At 43.0% G+C, this 15,573-nt stretch overlaps 1 protein-coding gene across 1 annotated transcript in view; it reads right to left on the reverse strand.

The window, feature by feature from the left end:
• LOC143235740 (calcitonin gene-related peptide type 1 receptor-like) overlaps positions 1 to 8,197 on the reverse strand; it is a 65,407-nt gene extending 57,210 nt beyond the window's left edge. Inside the window, exon 1 of the mRNA XM_076473946.1 lies at positions 7,996 to 8,197. Coding sequence (XP_076330061.1) covers positions 7,996 to 8,197 — 202 coding nt within the window. The remainder of the gene's footprint in view (positions 1 to 7,995) is intronic.
• Between the last annotated feature and the right edge of the window lie 7,376 nt (positions 8,198 to 15,573).

The following is a 15,573-nucleotide window of genomic DNA, read 5'->3' on the forward strand; positions in this document are numbered from 1 at the left end:
ATTACGAGTCGAGTGCCTTAACCACCTGGCCATCCAGGGCCTGTTGTTTGTTATCGAACACGGAGCTACACAAAGCGCTATCTGTGATGATCTGCTTATCACGGGTATCGAAACCCAATTTCTAGCAGTATAAGTCCGCAGACATACATATCGCTGTGTCACTAAGGGGCAAATTGTACAGAAGTTTGCTTATTTGTTTTACAATAAACACAAAGTTATGTAGTGGATTATATGTGCTCTGCCCTCTACAGGTATCGAAACCGGATTTCTGATGTTGTAACTCCGCAGACATGCTGCTGGGGTTTCGTACCAAAGTCAAGTATGAGCATGCGAACGTATCGCGTTAAGAGAAGACCAGTTTAGTGGTCATATGAATAATAGTTACTATAAAAGTAACTTGCACATTAAATAAACTAATTTTTAACAGTTTTGTTGTGTTTATTTTCACAAAATTAAAAATGTAGCTGATTTATACCTTAGTGGCTCAGCTAACAGCTAATCATGTTAAAATTCGTTGTCTCATCCCCGCGAGGAAAGCTTCTCCTTAGTTCTTGTGTAGCTTTGCACTAAAACAAAGTATTCAATTAAGAAGGGCACGGTATGGATAAGGCACTCGACTTGTAATCTGATGGTCGAGTGTTTGAGTCCCCGTCACACCAAGTATGCTCACCCTTTCAGCTGTGGGGGCGCTATAATAGGACGGCCAATCCCACTGTTAGTTGGTAAAAGAGTAGCTCAAGAGTTGACGGTGAGTGGTGATGACTAGCAGCCTACTGTCTAGTCTTACACTGCAAAAGTATGGACGGCTAGCGCATGTACTCCTTGTGTAGCTTTGCGCCAAATTCAAAATAAACCAAACACACAAATACGAACCCAGTTTAGAAGTTTCGATTCAAAATGGCTAAACATGCGTAGTTGTTCGTAATTTTGAAGTCATAGAGTAGAGGAAAGGAAGCAATATAAGAACACCCTCAGCTACCAGTTAGGCTGTTATTTTCTTGCTAAATAGGAGGAAATTTGACAGTCACTTCTATAGCTTACCCACGACCACAAAGTGAATAGCACATTTCTACGGCAACGGGACGCAAACGTTGAGCCCTCGAAGTTATAATTCAAGCATTACAAACACAGTACAACGCCTAACATGTTCAAACAAAAGTAAAAAAAAAAACACAACAAAAACAAATCAATTAATTTACTGTTGTTATTGATATTCGATGATGAAAACAATAAAAAAATAATTATCAGAGTTTCTCAAAACTCAGTTTTTGTTTATTTTTCATTTAGAAACTTTTAATGTCAAAGTAATTACTCTTTGATTATTTAAAATAACAGAAGACACGTGCACCACATTAGGATAAAAAGGTTTTAACTCTAGTTGGGTAGCTCAGTTTGTAATATAAATCTACTCTTGACTTTATTTTTTTTTAAACGATTGTTTAATCTATAATAAGGAAAGTCACGCGCATAGTTTTGCCACGTGCATAGTCTTGTTACACGTAGGGCAATGTCACTTTTAGTATAATTATACATTACTGATATAACGTTCTTATGGAACACAAAAAAGAGACAATAATATTACAAGAGTCACGTTCGATACAATGTTCTCGCTGGTGAATCCTTAGTTGGTGAATAATTAGTCATAGGCAATTCACATCAGAAGCAGTTAAAACTTCGAAACTCCCTAAGGTTTCTTTCCGAAAAACTTGATAACTAGTGGGCAAAAAACAAAAAACAAAGAATCCACAAACAATCTAAACTAGCTGGAGGTTATGTTAATCCTAGCCTTTCCAGAGCAGTTTTGATCTTTACGAGAAAACATTTTTAATTTAAACACACACAGTGCTGGTAATGGGTGTAAGTAAAAACAAAGTCTCTGAGCACTAATTTCAACTTTTTAATAGTGTATGAAAACAAAATCTTATATCACCGTCAGGGTTCAAAATGCACGAACTACTAATAAACACATACAGACTCGTAGTGTGTGAACTACTAATAAAGGTTAAAAGTGAATGAAATAATTACAAATATTATCCTACACTTCCACAGTATAGGTTTTAATATGGATAATGATGTTTATTGATTATATTTTTAGTGATTCTGAAATAGAAACAAAATAGCAGAACATAAATAAATGGAACTATTCTAAAATAAGAAAATGTTTCCATGGTTACGACAGTAACTGAAATATGACAATATAACTACCATCGTAAAAGAGTCAAAACTGTATATCTACCACAGCAAGTAAAAATGCTGTTAGATAACTTCTGCTACCTCCTCACAGTGGCACAGCAACGGGTCTGCGGACTCACACCGCTAAAAACTGGGTTTCGATACCCGTGGTTGAGAGAGCACAGATAGCTCATTAGGTAGTTTTGTACTTCATTGTAAACAAACAACTAAATACATAACTTCTAACTATAACAACGTTTAGTTTGAAAGCTGTAAATTGGGTTTAGATCCCAGCGTCAGAGAGAGAACTGATAACAACCAAACTAAACGTATAAAAAAAATAAAACTGTTACACAGTAGCAGTGGTAACTGAAAAACACAGCAACGTAACAACTGCAGTAACTAAGGAAACAGTTGCAGAATTATCAAAGTCACGTATAGTCTCCTTGTAACGGATTACTTAGTTACTAAAACCAATAAAAAGGTTACGTAGTACTGTAGCTAATATAAAACAGATCACATGGTTAATATGGCCAAAAGAAAACAGTTACACTGTTACTATAAGAACTTAATATCAGTTACATAACTTTTGAGTAATATAAAATAAAGCAAGTAAAAAACAAATAAATGTCATTTCGATCACCAACGGGATAACTATAGAGGTATTGTGATAATTACTGAACCGTATAATTAGTACTGTACCGTATAATTAGTACTGTACCGTATCAGACGGACTCCAATAATTGATACAAAACTCTAGTAAATATTTGAACCGACACACTACACTGTGTATAAATTATAGTAAGTATACTGTGTACAAGTTACAGTAAATATTTGCACCGACACACTACACTGTGTATAAATTATAGTAAATATACTGTGTACAAGTTACAGTGAATATTTGAACCGACACACTACATTGTGTATAAATTATAGTAAATATACTGTCTACAAGTTACAGTAAATATTTGAACCGACAAACTACATTGTGTATAAATTATAGTAAATATACTGTATACAAGTTACAGTAAATATTTGCACCGTCACACTACACTGTGTATAAATTATAGTAAATATACTGTATACAAGTTACAGTAAATATTTGCACCGTCACACTACACTGTGTATAAATTATAGTAAATATACTGTATACAAGTTACAGTAAATATTTGAACCGTCACACTACACTGTGTATAAATTATAGTAAATATACTGTGTACCAGTTACAGTAAATATTTGAACCGACACACTACACTGTGTATAAATTATAGTAAATATATTGTATACCAGTTACAGTAAATATTTGAACCGACACACTACACTGTGTATAAATTATAGTAAATATACTGTATACAAGTTACAGTAAATATTTGCACCGACAAACTACATTGTGTATAAATTATAGTAAATATACTGTATACCAGTTACAGTAAATATACTGTATACAAGTTACAGTAAATATTTGAACCGACACACTACACTGTGTATAAATTATAGTAAATATACTGTGTAGAAGTTACAGTAAATATTTGAACCGACACACTACATTGTGTATAAATTATAGTAAATATACTGTATACAAGTTACAGTAAATAGTTGAACCGACACACTACATTGTGTATAAATTATAGTAAATATACTATATACCAGTTACAGTAAATATACTGTAACTTGAACTTGAAATATTTGAACTGACACACTACACTGTGTATAAATTATAGTAAATATACTGTATACAAGTTACAGTAAATATTTGAACCGACACACTACATTGTGTATAAATTATAGTAAATATACTGTATACCAGTTACAGTAAATATTTGAACCGACACACTACATTGTGTATAAATTATAGTAAATATACTGTATACCAGTTACAGTAAATATACTGTGTACAAGTTACAGTAAATATTTGAACCGACACACTACACTGTGTATAAATTATAATAAATATACTGTGTACAAGTTACAGTAAATATTTGAACCGACACACTACACTGTGTATAAACTATAGTAAATATACTGTGTACAAGTTACAGTAAATATTTGAACCGACACACTACACTGTGTATAAATTATAGTAAATATACTGTGTACAAGTTACAGTAAATATTTGAACCGACACACTACACTGTGTATAAATTATAGTAAATATACTGTGTACAAGTTACAGTAAATATTGGAACCGACACACTACACTGTGTATAAATTATAGTAAATATACTGTGTACAAGTTACAGTAAATATTTGAACCGACACACTACACTGTGTATAAATTATAGTAAATATACTGTGTACAAGTTACAGTAAATATTTGAACCGACACACTACACTGTGTATAAATTATAGTAAATATACTGTGTACAAGTTACAGTAAATATTTGAACCGACACACTACATTGTGTATAAATTATAGTAAATGTATTGTATACAAGTTACAGTAAATATTTGAACCGACACACTACACTGTGTATAAATTATAGTAAATATACTGTATACAAGTTACAGTAAATATTTGCACCGACAAACTACATTGTGTATAAATTATAGTAAATATACTGTATACCAGTTACAGTAAATATACTGTATACAAGTTACAGTAAATATTTGAACCGACACACTACACTGTGTATAAATTATAGTAAATATACTGTGTAGAAGTTACAGTAAATATTTGAACCGACACACTACATTGTGTATAAATTATAGTAAATATACTGTGTACAAGTTACAGTAAATATTTGAACCGACACACTCCATTGTGTATAAATTATAGTAAATATACTGTATACAAGTTACAGTAAATATTGGAACCGACACACTACACTGTGTATAAATTATAGTAAATATACTGTATACAAGTTACAGTAAATATTTGAACCGACACACTACATTGTGTATAAATTATAGTAAATATACTGTATACCAGTTACAGTAAATATTTGAACCGACACACTACATTGTGTATAAATTATAGTAAATATACTGTATACAAGTTACAGTAAATATTTGAACCGACACACTACACTGTGTATAAATTATAGTGAATATTTGTGTACAAGTAAAACACAAACAAATGATTGAACCGACAGTCTATATTGTTTTAAGCACAAATAAATAATTAAACCGACTGTCTACACTGTGTAAAATACAAACAAATGACTGAAACGACAGTCTACACTGTGTGAAATACAAACAAATGTTTGAAGCATCAGTCTACACTGTTTACAACACTAACAAATGTTTGAAGTGTCAGTCTGCACGGTGTAAAATACAAACAAATGACTGAACCGTCAGTCTACACTGTGTAAAATACAAACAAATGTTTGAAGCATCAGTCTACACTGTGTACAACACTAACAAATGTTTGAAGTGTCAGTTTACACTGTGTTGTTTTATTTTTGTTCAATAAAGCTCGAGTTTCCCATTACTTTGGCTTTCCTATTACGTCTGGCAGATACTTCATGTTGAGTGGAGGGCTCAGTATTGACGTCACTTGAAGTCGTCAAACAATTAGTCAACCATTGAGCTCCAATCCAATAATGACACGTGTTTTTATTTTCATGGTACAGAGCATGCAGTAAATAAGTGGAATGGTAAATATTAAATTGGACATATTATAAACTACTATTTGGTAATTATAATTAATAACTAGTAAACTATATCTGTACGTATAAAGTTCGAGAAGTGAATCTCGACAGTACGAAAAATCTTTCGGTTATAAGTGTGGACAGTGATGTTGACTGTCTGGTAGGAAACACCTTTCGGTTATAAGTGTGGACAGTGATGTTGACTGTCTGGTAGGAAACACCTTTCGGTTATAAGTGTGGACAGTGATGTTGACTGTCTGGTAGGAAACACCTTTCGGTTATGAGTGTGGACAGTGATGTTGACTGTCTGGTAGGAAACACCTTTCGGTTATAAGTATAGACAGTGATGTTGACTGTCTGGTAGGAAACACCTTTCGGTTATAAGTGTGGACAGTGATGTTGACTGTCTGGTAGGAAACACCTTTCGGTTATAAGTGTGGACAGTGATGTTGACTGTCTGGTAGGAAACACCTTTCGGTTAGGAGTGTGGACAGTGATGTTGACTGTCTGGTAGGAAACACCTTTCGGTTATAAGTGTGGACAGTGATGTTGACTGTCTGATAGGAAACACCTTTCGGTTATGAGTGTGGACAGTGATGTTGACTGTCTGGTAGGAAACACCTTTCGGTTATAAGTGTTGACAGTGATGTTGACTGTCTGGTAGGAAACACCTTTCGGTTATAAGTATGGACAGTGATGTTGACTGTTTGGTAGGAAACAACTTTCGGGTGTGTTTATAAGTTTTGACAGCAATGTTGACTGTCTACTAACGACATTTATAAAAAGACCGACTCACCATTCTGCCAAGCTCCATTCACAATAAACTCTTCGTATTGCAAATGGTAGTGTCCACTTCTGATGTATATTAGAGTAACAGTGTTGTTTCATCGTAACATAATACATTTAGAAATCCTAATCGTTTTACCAAAGTGTTTTTATGTTTGTATGGAAAGCCATAACAAAAATTGGTAAATTATGTATGAAAAATTTCATATGGCTCGTTCATATTGTCATTCAAAACACAAATTTAGATAAACATCTGTGAAGACATTTCTTTATATTTTGAGTTATTTGTAATATTAAAACACCTATATAAGGATGTTTTAATATCAAACCAACTAGATAAGGATCTTGGTATTTATATATACATATAAAAACATAAACGTTTTATATCTGTTTTTATTAATTTTTTATTTATTTTTCCGTACTACAAAAACCAATACGAGACTTTCGTATAAACCTGTCGAATTCAACAGTTAACACTTATTCTCATTTAAGATTTGGTCGAGTTTTCATACAGAAACACGAACTGTTTAATGTGGTTTCGGGTTTTTCAGGATTTTCTTCGTAACACTACATAAAAGATATCTACAGAGGTCTAACCCTAATTTTGAACGGATGTACCACAGTAAATAGTAGCTGTTGTAATTAGTTTTGTCTTTTCCTGGAGTGAGAGCTAGCAGTTACTTTTATGACGCACTTGTAGCTTTAGAATGTGGAACGTGTTTTTTTTCGTTTGTTTTTGTAATGAACAAAGAGTAAAAGGTCTTAAAGAGAACGAATAGATTTCATTTGGTCTTTCGATAAAGGTACTGGTCAAGTGACTGAAGGGTAAACATACTGGTCAAATGACTGAAGGATAAACGTACGGGTCAAGTGACTGAAGGATAAACGTACTGGTCAAGTGACTGAAGGATAAACGTACTGGTCAAATGACTGAAGGGTAAACGTACTGGTCAAGTGACTGAAGGATAAACGTACTGGTCAAATGATTGAAGGATAAACGTAGTGGTCAAATGACTGAAGGATAAACGTAGTGGTCAAATGACTGAAGGATAAACGTACTGGTCAAATGACTGAAGAATAGGGTCTTTTAAACAATTCTGATCACACGAGGTTGTTTAGCACAATTTTTTTGGAATTAAACAATGAATGTGCCACATAAATACATATATTTTTAATGGTTTCATTTTCAAAAGCAAAAAATTCCTTCATACATGCTAAATGAGCCAGAGAAATACAGGGTGCCAAAAAAATAAATATATACACACTTTGAATGATTATAACTCACTCAAACTTTCTTTTTCTACAGGTGTAACTCATTTGGAGTATTCGCAGAAACAAGACAAAGCTTTGAGAAAAGGAAATTCATCTTAAAGTGTTACTGGAATTGCGAGGAAGTAGCTGAAGTGCAAAGACGGTTCAGAAAAAAGTTTCAAACAGACACACCAACGTGAATCACCATTACTCGCATCAGAGATAAGTTTGAAACAAATGGAACTGTTCAAGATGTCCGTAAAGGGCGTTCTGGAAGATCGCTGTCGTCCATCAGTCACACACGAAAAGCAGAGCTGTTGAAAAGTCTCCAGCGATCTCCAAGAAAATCTGTTCGGGATACAGCCCGTGAGACAGGAAGCCCAAAATCGAGCGTCCATCGCATATTGAAGTGCATTTATTGGAATAGTTTTATTCCGGCATTATTCCACGCCCTCAATGAAGGTGATCCTGACCGGAGAGTTGAATGCTGTTAGTGGTACCAGGCAAAATCTGCAGAAACTGCAGAGTTTCTAAACAAGATTGCCTGGAGCGATGAGGCCACATTTAAGTTAAATGACTCATTTAATCGCCACAATTGCACCTACTTGGCACCCCAGAACCCGCATGTTACGGTTGAACACCACGTAAACTTACCATGGATTACAGTGTTGTGTGGATTATCAGCGTTAGGGGTAATTGGACCATTCCTTTTCGAAAACACAGTCACTGATCTCATTTATTTGAACTTCCTGCAATAATCTGTCATGCCACGCACTGAGCGCAACTTGGAGATGAGGAGTTTTACTTCCAGCAAGATGGAGCACCTCCCCACTACTACAAGATGGAACACCTCCTCACTACTACAAGATGAAGCACCTCCCCACTATAACAAGATGGTGCATTTCCCCACTACTACAAGATGGACACCTCCCACTACTACAAGATGGAGCACCTCCCACTACTACAAGATGGAGCACCTCCTCACTACTACAAGAGAGCACCTCCCACTACTACAAGATGGAGCACCTCCTCACTACTACAGGGATGGAGCACCTCCCACTACTACAAGATGGAGCACCTCCCCACTACTACAAGATGGTGCACCTCCCCCTACACTACAAGATGGACACCTCCTCACTACTACAAGATGGGCACCTCCTCACTACTACAAGATGGACACCTCCCACTACTACAAGATGGACACCTCCCCACTACTGGAGGGACACCTCCCCACTACTACAAGATGGACACCTCCCCACTACTACAAGATGGAGCACCTCCCCACTACTACAAGATGGACACCTCCTCACTACTACAAAGAGGAGCACCTCCTCACTACTACAGATGGACACCTCCCCACTACTACAAGGATGGACACCTCCTCACTACTACAAGGATGGACACCTCCTCACTACTACAAGATGGACACCTCCTCACTACTGAGACAGACACCTCCCACACTACTACAAGATGGAGCACCTCCCACTACTACAAGATGGAGCACCTCCTCACTACTACAAGAGGGAGCACCTCCCCACTACTACAAAATGGAGCACCTCCTCACTGCTACAAGGATGGGACACCTCCCCACTACTACAAGATGGACACCTCCCACTACTACAAGATGGTTGCACCTCCCCACTACTACTGAGATGGACACCTCCTCACTACTACAAGGAGGAGCACCTCCTCACTACTACAAGATGGACACCTCCCACTACTACAAGATGGAGCACTTCCCCACTACTACAAGGAGGGGCACCTCCCCACTACTACAAAATGGAGCACCTCCCACTACTACAAGATGGTGCACCTCCCCACTACTACAAGATGGAACACCTCCTCACTACTACAAGAGGAGCACCTCCTCACTACTACAAGATGGACACCTCCCCACTACTACAAGATGGAGCACCTTCCTCACTACTACTGGATGGACACCTCCTCACTACTACAAGATGGACACCTCCTCACTACTACAAGATGGAGCACCTCCTCACTACTACAAGATGGACACCTCCTCACTACTACAAGGATGGACACCTCCCACTACTACAAGATGGACACCTCCCACTACTACAAGATGGACACCTCCCCACTACTACAAGATGGACACCTCCTCACTACTACAAGATGGAGCACCTCCTCACTACTACAAGGATGGACACCTCCTCACTACTACAAGATGGACACCTCCTCACTGCTACTAAGATGGACACCTCCCACTACTACAAGGATGGAGCACCTCCTCACTGCTACTAGGAGGCACCTCCCCACTACTACAAGATGGAGCACCTCCCCACTACTACAAGGATGGACACCTCCCCACTGCTACAGGATGGAGCACCTCCCCACTACTACAAGGATGGAGCACCTCCCCACTACTACAAAGATGGAGCACCTTCCCCACTACTACAAGGATGGAGCACCTCCCCACTACTACAAGGATGGACACCTCCCACTACTACAAGGATGGAGCCTTCCTACTACTACAGGATGGAGCACCTCCCCACTACTACAGGATGGACACCTTCCCACTACTACAGATGGAGCACTTCCTCACTACTACAAGGATGGTGCACCTCCCCACCACTACAAGGATGGTTGCACCTCCCCACTACTACAGGATGGACACTTCCCCACTACAAGATGGACATCTCCCCACTACTACAAGATGGACACCTCCCCACTACTACAGGATGGAGTGCCTCCTCACTGCTCTAGGATGGAGCACCTCCCACTGCTACTGAGATGGCAGCACTTCCTCACTACTACAAGATGGTTGCACCTCCCCACTACTACAAGATGGTTGCACCTCCCCACTACTACAAGATGGACATCTCCCACACTACAAGGATGGGCACCTCCTCACTACTACAAGGATGGACACCTCCTCACTACTACAAGATGGACACCTCCCCACTACTACAGGATGGACACCTCCTCACTACTACAAGATGGAGCACCTCCTCACTGCTACAAGATGGAGCACCTGAAACACTACTACAAGGATGGTTGCACCTCCCCTGACTACAGGATGAGCACCTCCCACTACTACAAGATGGAAGCACCTCCCCACACTACCAGGATGGGTGCCCCCCTCACTACTACTGGATGAGCACCTCCCCACTACTACAAGATGGAGCACCTCTCACTACTGCAAGAGATGGAGCACCTCCCCACTGCTACAAGATGGAGCACCTCCTCACTACTACAAGGATGAGCACCTCCCACTACTACAGGATGGGTACCCCCCTCACTACTACAAGATGGACACCTTCCCACTGCTACAGGATCAGCCTCCTCATTGCTGCAGGATGGTTGCACCTCCCCACCACTGCTGGGATGGTTGCGGCTCCCCACTACTACAAGATGGACACCTCCCCACTGCTACAAGATGGACACCTCCCACTACTGCAAGGATGGACACCTCCCAGCTACTGGATGGGTTGCCTCCCCACTACTACAAGAGATGGACACCTCCCCACTGCTACAAGGATGGAGTACCTCCTCACTACTACAAGATGGAGCACCTCCCCACTACTACAAGATGGACACCTCCCACTACTACAAGATGGAGCACCTTCCCACTACTGCACAAGATGGTTGCACCTCCGCACAACTTCTGAGACACAGCACCTCCCCACTGCTGCAAGATGGAGCACCTGGACACTGCTGCAGGATGGTTGCCTCCCCACTACCTGGATGGAGCACCTCCCACTGCACAAGGATGGACACCTCCCACTACTACAAGATGGACACCTCCCACTACTACAAGGATGGAGCACCTCCTCACTACTACAAGAGAGACACCTCCCACTACTACAAAGATGGACACCTCCTCACTGCTACAGGATGGAACACCTCCTCACTGCACTACAGGAAGGAGCACCTCCTCACTACTACAAGATGGAGCACCTCCCCACTACTACAAGATGGACACTTCCCCACTACTACACAAGATGGTTGCACCTCCCCCACTACTACAAGATGGAACACCTCCTCCACTACTACAAGAAGGAGCACCTCCTCACTACTACTACAGATGGGCACCTCCCCACTGCTACTGGATGGACACTTCCTCACTACTACAAGGATGGGCACCTCCTCACTACAAGATGGACACCTCCTCACTACTACTGAGATGGACACCTCCTCACTGCTACAAGATGGAGCACCTCCCTCTACTACAGATGGATGGGAGACCTCCCACTACTACAAGATGGACACCTCCCCACTACTACAAGATGGAGCACCTCCCACTACTACAAGATGGACACCTCCCCACTCCTGGATGGACACCTTTTCACTGCTACAAGGATGGACACCTCCTCACTACTGCAAGGATGGACACCTCCCCACTGCTACAGGATGGACACCTCCTCACTGCTACTGAGGATGGACACCTCCCCACTGCTGCAGATGAGCACCTCCTCACTGCTACAAGGAGGCACCTCCCAGCTACTACAAGGATGGAGCACCTCCCCACTGCTGCAGGATGGACACCTCCCACTACTACAGGATGGATTGCTCCCCCCACTACTACAGGATGAGCACCTCCCCACTGCTACAGGATGGACACCTTCCCACTACTACAAGATGGACACCTCCCCACTACTACAAGGATGGACACCTCCCCACTGCTACAAGGATGGACGCCTCCCAGCTACTACAAGGATGGATGCCTCCCCACTACTACTGGATGGACACCTCCCCACTGCTACAAGGATGGGTGCCTCCTCACTACTACAAGATGGACACCTCCCCACTACTACAGGATGGACACCCCCCACTACTAGGATGGACACCTTCCCACTGCTACAAGATGGACACCTCCCCACTGCTACAGGATGGACACCTCCCCACTGCTACAAGATGGACACCTCCCCACTGCTACAGGATGGACACCTCCCACTGCTACAAGGATGGAGGACCTCCCACACTACCTGGATGGACACCTTCCCACTGCTGAGGATGGATGGCACCTCCCCACTGCTGGAGATGGAGCACCTTCCACTGCTACAAGGATGGAGCCTTCCTCACTACTACAGGATGGGCACCTCCCCACTGCTACAGGATGGACACCTTCCCACTACTGGATGCTTCCCTCCTACTACAAGATGGTTGCACCTCCCCACCACTACAGGGATGGTTGCGGCTCCCCACTACTACAAGGATGGACACTTCCCCACTACTACAAGATGGACATCTCCCCACTACTACAAAGATGGACACCTCCCCACTACTACCAGGATGGAGCACCTGCTCACTGCTACTGGATGGAGGCACCTCCCACTACTGCAGGATGGACACCTCCTCACTACTACAAGGATGAGCACCTCCCCACTACTGCAGGATGGGGTGCCCCTCACTACTACAGGATGGACACCTTCCCACTGCTAAGATGCAGCACCTTCCTAATTGCTACAGGATGGTTTGCCTCCCCACCACTGCTGGCAAGATGGTTGCGGCTCCCACTACTACAAGGATGGACACTTCCCCACTACTACAGGATGGACATCTCCCCACTACTACAAGGATGGATTACCTCCTCACTGCACTGCAGGATGGAGCACCTCCTCACTGCAAGCAGGATGGGCACCTCCTCACTACTACAAGATGGACACCTCCCCACTACTACAGGATGGGACACCTCTTCACTACTACAAGATGGACACCTCTCACTGCACTACAGGATGAGCACCTAAACGCTACTACATAAGATGGTTGCCTCCCCCTGCTACTGAGAGATGCAGCACCTCCCCACTGCTGCTGGGATGGAGCACCTGAGACACTACTACAGGATGGTTGCACCTCCCCCTGCTACCTGAGGATGAGCACCCTCCCCACTGCAAGGATGGACACCTCCCCACTGCTACAGGATGAGCACCTGCCCACTACTACAGGATGGACACCTCCCCACCACTGCAAGGATGGGCACCTCCTCACTGCTACAGGATGGAGCCCTCCCACTGCTACAAGGATGGACACCTTCCCACTGCTACAGGATGGGCACCTCCCCACTACTGCAAGGATGGACACCTTCCCACTGCAAGAGATGGAGCACTTCCTCCTGCTGCAGGATGGTTGCCTCCTTACCACTGAGATGGTTGCAGCTCCCCCACTACTACTGAGATGGAACCTCCCCACTACTACAAGATGGACATCTCCCCACTACTACAAGAGATGGACACCTCCCCCACTACTAGGATGGAGTGCCTTTTCACTGCTACTACTGGATGAGCACCTCCCACTACTACTGAGATGGAGCACCTCCTCCTCACTGCCAGGATGGAGCACCTCCTCACTGCTGCAAGGATGGACACCTCCTCACTGCCTGGATGGACACCTTCCCACTGCTACTGGGATGGAGCACCTCCCCACTGCTACAAGATGGGTGCCTCCCCACTACTACAAGATGGACACCTCCCACTGCTACAAGAGGGCACCTCCCCACTACTACAGGATGTGGCACCTCCCCACTGCTACAGGATGGGTGCCTCTCCACTACTACAAAGATGGACACCTCCCCACTGCTACAGGATGGAGGACCTCCCGGAGACTGGCTACTGAGATGGATTGCCTTCCCACTACTGCAAAGATGGACACCTCCCACTACTACTGGATGGACACCTCCCACTACTACAAGGATGGACACCTCCCACTACTGCACAGGATGGACACCTCCTCACTACTACAAGGATGGACACCTCCCCACTGCACTAGGATGGACACCTCCTCACTACTACAAGATGGACACCTCCTCACTACTACAGGATGGAAGCACCTAAACACTACTGCAAGGATGGTTGTGCCTCCTCCCTACTACAAAGATGGACACCACCCCCACTACTACTGGATGGACACCTCCTCACTGCTACAAGGATGGTTGCCTCCCCACTGCTACAAGATGGAGCACCTCCCCACTACTACAGGATGAGCACCTGAGACACTGCTACTGCCAAGAGATGGTTGCCACCTCCCCCTACTACTGAGATGGAAGCACCTCCCCACTGCAGAGATGGAGCACCTCCCCACTACTACAAGATGGGCACCTCCCACTACTACCAAGGATGGAGCACCTCCCTCACTGCTACAAGGATGGCACCTCCCCACTACTACAAGATGGGCCTCCTCACTGCTACAAGATGGACACCTCCTCTACTGCTGCAAATGGGGCACCTCCCCACTGCTACAGGATGGTTGCACCTCCCCACTACTGGATGGACACCTCCTCACTACTGCAAGGAGGACACCTCCTCACTGCTACTACCAGGATGGGGCACCTCCCCACTGCTACAGAGATGGACACTTCCCCACTGCACTACCAGGATGGTTGCCTCCCCACTGCTACAAGGATGGAACACCTCCTCACTACTACAGGATGAGACACCTCCTCACTGCTACTGGATGGACACCTCCCCACTACTACAAGATGGGCACCTCCCCACTGCTACAAGATGGAGCCTTCCTCACTACTACAAGATGGGCACCTCCTCACTACTACAAGATGGACACCTCCTCACTGCTACAAGATGGACACCTCCTCACTGCCTACAAGATGGAACACCTCCTCACTGCTTCAGGATGGACACCTCCCCTCTACTACAAGATGGACACCTCCCCACTACTGAGATGGACACCTCCCCACTACTGAGATGGACACCTCCTCACTGCTACTGGATGGACACCTCCTCACTGCTGCAAGATGGACACCTCCTCACTGCTACAAGATGGACACCTCCCCACTGCTACAGGATGGAGCACCTCCTCA

Source organism: Tachypleus tridentatus, chromosome 12, assembly GCF_004210375.1.
Source record: "Tachypleus tridentatus isolate NWPU-2018 chromosome 12, ASM421037v1, whole genome shotgun sequence".
Lineage (NCBI taxonomy): Eukaryota > Metazoa > Arthropoda > Merostomata > Xiphosura > Limulidae > Tachypleus > Tachypleus tridentatus.